Source organism: Saccostrea cucullata, unplaced genomic scaffold (genome assembly GCF_032062105.1).
Source record: "Saccostrea cucullata isolate Sc308-1 unplaced genomic scaffold, CSIRO_AGI_Scuc_v1 ctg7468, whole genome shotgun sequence".
Lineage (NCBI taxonomy): Eukaryota > Metazoa > Mollusca > Bivalvia > Ostreida > Ostreidae > Saccostrea > Saccostrea cuccullata.
The window spans coordinates 21,447-29,306 of record NW_026927863.1 but is presented as its reverse complement, the minus strand read 5'-3'; the positions used below and the strand labels follow the sequence as shown (position 1 = coordinate 29,306).

General features: G+C 30.7%; 1 protein-coding gene across 1 annotated transcript; it reads left to right on the top strand.

Annotated features, from left to right (window-relative positions):
* Positions 1-3,488: 3,488 nt before the first annotated feature.
* On the top strand, positions 3,489-5,183 carry LOC134275682 (uncharacterized). Its single transcript, XM_062757942.1, has 2 exons — positions 3,489-3,621; positions 4,167-5,183. The coding sequence occupies exons 1-2, from the start codon at positions 3,522-3,524 to the stop codon at positions 5,069-5,071; spliced, it is 1,005 nt and encodes a 334-aa protein (XP_062613926.1). The 5' UTR covers positions 3,489-3,521; the 3' UTR covers positions 5,072-5,183.
* The last annotated feature ends 2,677 nt before the right edge of the window (positions 5,184-7,860 follow it).

Below are 7,860 nucleotides of genomic sequence, written 5' to 3'. Positions count from 1 at the left end.
ATACATTAACCATTTTAGTAAACTCTGAAAGTTAAGTTTAACGTCTGACTATGAATTTGATTGTGTTGCATCAAGCCTAGATATATGTACGTAACCTTGGCATTTTTATCGGTATTTTTAAGTGCATAACAAATTAAATTCCTTATTTTTTTTTCAAAAATGAGAATAAAAAACACATTTTTTTACATTGTACAACAGACAATATTTACCTTTATCAAATGTTCAAAAAATTGGTTTCTTTCATTGTTAATAGTATATACTCGTACATTTGGTTAAGTGACAATATTGTACCATATAGGACTTATGGTAAATTTAGATTTTGCTTTGATGTTGCAGTGATGTATTTGCCGAAGAATCACAGTTTTTTTTTTGTCAGAACAAACCCACTTAGAGTAGCTATAAGTTATTGATACTCTGTGTAAGCCAGTATATTTAATTGAATTTTAGCATCATAAATTATTGTCATATACAGGCAAGTAACATCATTTGGGGGGGGGGTAACAATACTTTTATTCTATTTTGAATTGAGAGATTTTCCACATTTCAATATAATTTCCAATTGAAACAAAATTAAGGGAAATCTTTTTTGAAAGAAGTGTTAAATAATTGATAGGCAGAAAATTCCAATGCCTGGAGGTTGCACCCAAACCACCCCCTAAATTTAGTTCAGGGAAGTACTATTAATATACATGTAGGTACTGCCTAAGGGTTTGTTTTTGTGGAGGTGGGATTGCTGATTATACCGGAAAAGAAAATTAATAATAATAATCCTTTGATCAATCATTAAGACCTTTTGCATGAACAGTGATGTTGGATATTCTTTTTTACCACCTTGCGAGCAGTCGCAGTTACTCGGTCAATTTCGTCAACAATAAATAATTTCTCTTGGAAAATGGCCGTGTTGTTACGAATGCCTTGCGAGATGATTTCAGAGTAAAACTTTTTTTGTTTTTTTAATGGTCAGCGGTCTATCCCTGGTCAAAGATCCTTTCAAATACACCAGTGATTAAAGCATGATTATGTTGATGATGTAGAAAAAAAGGTGCGATGATGTCATTGAATATACTCCTTGAAAATTAACTACTTACTTTATTATTTCAATATACATGTACATTTAGATGATATTTTCTTAAACGACCTTTAAATTATTACTATTTTACATTGTATACGATTATAAAAATGCTAATATTTTGAGAAATAAATATTCAATAAACTTTAAAATACATCTAGTGAAAAAATATTTCTACCTAACACAAAAGAATGATTTAGTAGTCACATTGCACGTTCCAATTATCATTGACGTTATGTGACGTTATTCAACGTTTCACAGCATTATCCTGTAAGCATTGCATTATTTTCATTTGGAGTTTTAATTAGAATTTAGAAGGTATATAATAAAATATTTGGTATCAAAATATTCAGAAAAACTAGCTCTTTCAGAAACAGCGAAAAACCGATTTTCGAAAATTTGGTCACGAAGGTCCCTTTTCGCTTGACGCAACTCATATATAATAATATATAATCCGTTCACAACTATATCTACTTTATACCTCGAACCAAACTGTCTGCCTTCGGCTTAACGGCCTCAGGCAGACAGTTTTGGTTCTTGGGTCCGACAAAACGCATGTTGCCCTCGAACTCAGGCAATAAATGTATTTTGTTACATAGCAGGAAACAACATTCACTCAGTCAATGTATTTGTTTGTTGGGCTCATAATTTTAGTCTAATTTTTTTTAAGTCTGCAAGTGAAATTCAATTTATAGTTTAATTTCCCTTTCTAAGGAAAAAATCTGATTCATGCAACACTTTAAAGATTTCTATTAAACTCAACAATAAATTGAAATATCAAATGTACACGTACGAAAACTTATGTGGATGGCATAAATATTCAACCAAAGTGAGGAATGGTTAATAGTAGAGAAGGCGTACGTTTTTGGAAAAAAGACTATTTAAAACATGGGAGATGTAGTTTTCATGTCCCTGTTCGGGGTTTGCAAAACAGTTCATTTGGTTGACAAAAAGGTGAATCGTGACTCCAATATCAACGAAGAAATATTAATTAAAAGTACGCTTGATTAACTGCCATCAAATACAAATTCCTGGATTTGTCCTGATGTTTTCATTTTGAAAAAAAAACCTAACCTTACATGTAAATGTAATAGTTGTAAATACGGCTTATTTTGTAGTGTTTTATAGACTTTTGAGCTTGAATACTGCTCGTTTTTACCATATATTTCACATTACACGTATAACATTTAGCCATTCTCTTCTGCATCACTATCATTCATGTCTATCAAACAAAACAGCAGGAATGAAACTAGTCAAGTTAACACTTGTTGAATATCCTTATCAGATTAACTAATTGATGTTTATTTTCAATAAATAAAAAGTCTTCCTACCTTAAGAATTGTACATGATATTCCTGACATTGAAGATATTTAATTTATTCACTGTCAAAAAATATCCAAATGAAAGATGATAGCGGATAAGCATTTTTTTTTCGTTAATATCCAAAACTGTTAGCTTACTTAAGTAGCTTGTTTCAAGTTTATTATTTTAAAAAAGTTATCATTATCCCAATTGTTCATCAATTTATGTTAAGATTTCAGATGTTTATGTTGTAAAATTTTCTTTCTAAAGCACCGGTTATGTTTATGTATTCAGGATCATATCAGCTGGATGAATTTTCACAAAGGAGTGCAGTGCAAAACCAATTTCGGGGCGCACTATCAAGGAAAGCGTCCTTATCAAGCAATAATTATTTTTACATGATCCATGGGACATAAAGTACCTATGTTTTCTATAACATGAAATATATCGCCACATTATAGGGTGGTGTGTGTGTGTGTGGGGGGGGGGGGGTCCTCCTCATTTCCCCGGATAGCAAAAAAACTTTTTTTCTGGACTTAGAGTTTAGTTGATTACGCTGGATTCAACTTGTCTTAAATCTTCGTATAAAAATAAATTTTGCTCACGTAAAACAAGCTTTTTAAGGAAGCTCTATCTTTATGTATGCTATTTTTGCTTAAATTGATAATATTCTGAAAGAAAAACCCCATCATTATACAATTTTTCAAAGGATTAACTCAATGTACAGTACCAACATTTACAGACGCACTTAATTTTTTAAGTATTATAGGAGAATTTTAAAAATTTCAAAATATTGCGAAAGCAACTTTCGTTGTTAAACATAAAATGTATGGTAAATGGGCAATGTTTGATGTGATTTGTACTGTATAAGAAATTCTAATTATCACATTAGATATAATTATGAACAGCTAGTATTTTGGGAAAGGTGTACACAAAGTGTATGTGTAGTTTGTGGGTGTGTTTGGATTTTTTTTTACAAGATTATTTAAATAATCTTGAAATACCAATCAGTCATTTACTTCCTTTATGCACAGGATAGGTAAAACTAGAAAAAGCACTAGCATATGTTTAATGCATGAGTGATGTCATACGTGTTTTAAATGATCATTTTTAACACAGACTGGTAAACAAGTTTGGAATCGAAGTGACAATGATTTTGAACGAAACTTCATCGAATTATTCGGACATGGACTGTGAGAGTCAAGCAAACCTAGCTAAAATATTTGTATGTATTATGTCAGGTTTGCTTCCTGCAGTCTAGCTGCAGATCTGTAGCTCTCCGAAAAAATATATATTGATAGACCGGAAAGCTACAGTGCCACCCATTGAAAAAACTGTATATTTATTGCGCACAAAAGAGTGCGCTCGATTCTTGATTAATTCTTCCAAATTCTTACCTCAGTTGCAAAAAATGGAAGATTTCAAAAATTTCCTCTCTCCTCTATCAAGTTCTCTCGTAGTTGACATTTGAACGAAGCATATTGGACCGAATTATCTTTGAAACCAAAATGGCAGTATAAATAAGCAAAATGTTCGATGATTGCAATATCAGGGCCAGAAGGACTATTAACAACAATTATGAGGAATGTTTTGTTGTGGAAAGAGTCAAAGAATATGTTAGGAACACACGGTTAGTAATATTTTGAAATTACAGGTTTAAAAACATGGCGAAATAAATCGAGAAGCGAGTGCACTTTTTTGTGCGCAATGAATATAAGTTTTTTCAATGGGTGGCTCTGTAGCTCTCCGGTCTATTAATATATTTTTTTTCGGAGAGCTACAGATCTGCAGCTACCTGCAGTCATGTTTTTAGTAATGCTACTAAACGCAATTTATGACCAGCAAAAGAGAAGAGGAAAAGTACTAGAGAAATCTGGGGCTATCGTGTTTACCGATTGTGATTTCTTCGAGCTGGTGGGATCATTAAAAGTGATATACTGCACTGTGTTTTCTTTGATATTCCTTTATTTGATTTTAGTGGTTGTGATTATGTTCGTCAACAATAAATGCTTAGATACTATTCCCTTTTTTCCAGTTGTTCCTGTCTTCACATTCTGTGGATTTCTTGGATATTTTTTCTACTATGCTGACCAATCAATAGTGTCTAACATACGATGCCTCAGGGGACCAGATCAAAACACAATTTCTCCTGAAAAATCACATTTACCTGACAGCAGTGACTGCAAGTCATACGTAAGAATGCTTCTACAGACGAATCCAAAAATATTCTTTAAATATATAGAATATCATCTTGGAGGTTTTGATGAGGAAGTTGTTGATGTGGACATAAATAAGGAGTTTATTTACACAAGATGTGATGACGTCACATGTCCTAAACAGCTGGAAGATGTAGAGAGTAAAATAGACTTGAAAAAACCAGTGATATTAGAAACAATTATAAAAATTGTTTGTGGAGATGACATTACCAAAACCAAGTTCAGTCACGCTTGGAGTAACTTTGCTTCAATTTCTAACAACAGAATAGCACAAAATTCAAAATGTTTTAGACAAGTGGTAATAAATGAATACAAGCAGGAAGTGATGCGTTACTGGGGTAAAACACATGCTATTCCGTGGTGGATGAGTGTTAAATGGTATAGAATCTTCACCTCCTTATTATTAGCTGTACCCTACAGGATTGTGTTTGGTTATGCCAGTCAAAGAGTGAGAGTTCGTATTCAAAAGGTCATATACTGCTAGAATGGTCAGCCAAAAATGATCATTTATTCCTGCTTTGTATTATATCTCATGCATATGTCCTATAATTGTATATATTACTTTTTGTCTTTAAAAAAAAAAGATTCAGCTCATATTTTTTAATATAAAGTATTTTGTGTTCCAATTGTCAAATGTTGCAAGATGTTTAAATTTATATTGTCTTTCCTATAAGTGTCGAACATTAAAAATGTGCAATAATCATAACATAATAATTATGTAATTTATGTGCAACGTATAACTAGTAAGAAATGCTCATTTTTTTTAAATCGAAGAATTGACGAATTGAATTAATATTATAATATTTTCAATAATTGGGTACAATAATAACATAAATTATGTTATTATTTTACCAAATTATTGAAAATAAAGCTTCACTACATGTTTATTTTAGAAATATACGATTAGAAATTGCCAGTGAATATAGAAAATAGACGTACTGTATCAGTGTGTAATTTTAATTTGTAATAATGATATTATACATCATCATTTGCGGTTTATGGAATTTAATTATTTTAAAACAACAAATTAATTAGTTTGTAATAATTTGAATTTTATTCATTTCATTGTAATGTATTTATATCTTATTGTTCTATTGACAATCGAATACATATTTATAAAGCAAAAATATGTTGACAATTTCATCGCATGAAGCATTTTTATACATGGAATTTTTTTCCTTTTTTTCTTTCTTAAAAGATTTTTTTAAGTTAGAGTTACTTTTCTTTCTATGGATCTCTACTGTTGTAAATTAGATGCACCACATGCCAGTATACTCATAGAAACATAAAAATACACAAAAATTTACAATTTTTTCGATTTGTTGATATGGTCTATTTCAACAAAAAAGCTGAAAAAAGCGATAATTTACAGTAGATGGTTGAGGTTGAGCCACCCAAGACTTCGACGTCAGATATTCGACATAACGATGCAAGAAATACCGATATCACAATTCTATCTTTCTAAACCTAAAAGATGTTAAATATATAGTTCTTACCTCTTTAATTTTTTCTTTGATACTAGATCAGTAATCAGTAATAATGAACAGCTCTGAAGCTCTGTTACAAAGCACTTTAAAAAATTAAGCACTTTAAAAATCTAAAGTGCATTAAATTTGGAACCAAGTTAACGCACTATGAAAGAAAAAATAATCATTTTTATTTTCAAAGTGCATTAATAACAATGAACTTTGAAATAAATAATTTGCACGACTGGAAAATATTAAATATGATAATTATTTCAACCTGTTTGGATAACTTTTCTGTGATTATTTCACTTCATAATCTGAAATATACTAAGTAGACGTTTTACAAAGGACCCTTAGGGGTACGAAATATGCGACAAAATATGCTCATTGCAATTAATTTTCCAACACAAAGTAACATTCTTTGTTTATAGTAATTTGATAAGCATTAAGAATGAAAAAAAATGTAAATTCCCATGCAAGAAGACATCAAGAAGAAGCAAGAAGACATCATGGCCTTTTCTAACATTTATTTTAAGGAAAGCTTATTTCATTTTGAAAATTAATTTTACGTTGAGAGAAACGTGAATGCACATACGGGTATGAAAGATAAAGAAATGGGCTTTGGGTCTTTTTTTCTGCCTTCCCCTCTTCTCGATGAGATAAGATGAATTCATCGGTTTTTTGAAAGAAATAAAAGAAAAAATAATAATAATGTATAACTAAATCTTAGTACGGAAATTTTGTTTTGCCATATTTTTTCAAGTGTGTTAAGTGCCTCCATGATAAAAAAAAAAATGTTGATATATATACTCTAAACGCATTTTGAAAAAAAAAAAAGAATTCGAAGTGCGTTGATTACGTCCCAAATTTGACCCATTTTAAAATATTTCTCAAAGTGCATTGTATTTGTTTTAATTTTAACGCACTTTTATTTTTTTACAAAATGCGTATTTTTTTCAAAGTGTGTTGTCTCAAAGCTCAAAATCCATTGGAGGAGCGGAGCAAAAAAAATCTTTAAAAACGTGAGAGGGGGATAGGTTGCTATTGAGGATTAAGCATACACTCTCAACCGGTCACAACTACTGTGTCCTTCTCAAAGAAACTTACTGAAAGTGTGAACTTTGTTATGAATTGCTTTTAACATGCGTAGTTCTCAAAGCTTTTGCGATGACAGTCTTTTCGCAATTCCGTCAACTTAAATGTGTGAAAACACTTATTACTTAAAAATACAAGACATGCGCTTGAGATTGATCTTTTAATAGCCGTTGTTTTATGAAATTGATATTGCTTCTTACGTGTTAGGTTCATTTGTATAATACAGAAGCCAGTATTGCAAGTCCTGTCTTCAAGACATGATACTTAGTGTATGTATTCAACAAGACAGATAAATGCGGTTTTTCTTCAATCCTCGGAAAGTTATAATCTGTAATATTTATGAAGATAGCGAATCAACTATGATCTTTAAAAATACAAAAATGCAAATCTTAGGGAAAGGGATTAATCGGAACCTTGAAAATTCTACTCAGATTTAGTATTAAAAAACAAAGACCCAACTAATTGGTGTTCGATAAGGTACCCGGTATATGTCAAAAAATGAACCTTTGAGGAGCATTTTTGATACATCAGTTTCTTCTCAACATCAAATCAATCGACGACGTTTAAGAAATGAATACAAGTAACAAGATATGTTCGTTATTTCATTTTGTGACAAAATGAAATTTAAATCTTTATTTATTTATTTAATTTTCTTTTAAGTTAGAGTATCTTTTTTTCTATAGATCTTGAATTATTATATAATACATACAAT

What these genes read in the sequence shown, in the direction of transcription:
- LOC134275682 (XM_062757942.1), top strand. Translation starts at nt 3,522, where the DNA reads ATGATTTTGAACGAAACTTCATCGAATTATTCGGACATGGACTGTGAG. An exon ending in TATTATGTCAGGTTTGCTTC is followed by an intron (nt 3,622 to 4,166) that starts CTGCAGTCTAGC and finishes ATCTGCAGCTAC; the next exon opens with CTGCAGTCATGTTTTTAGTA.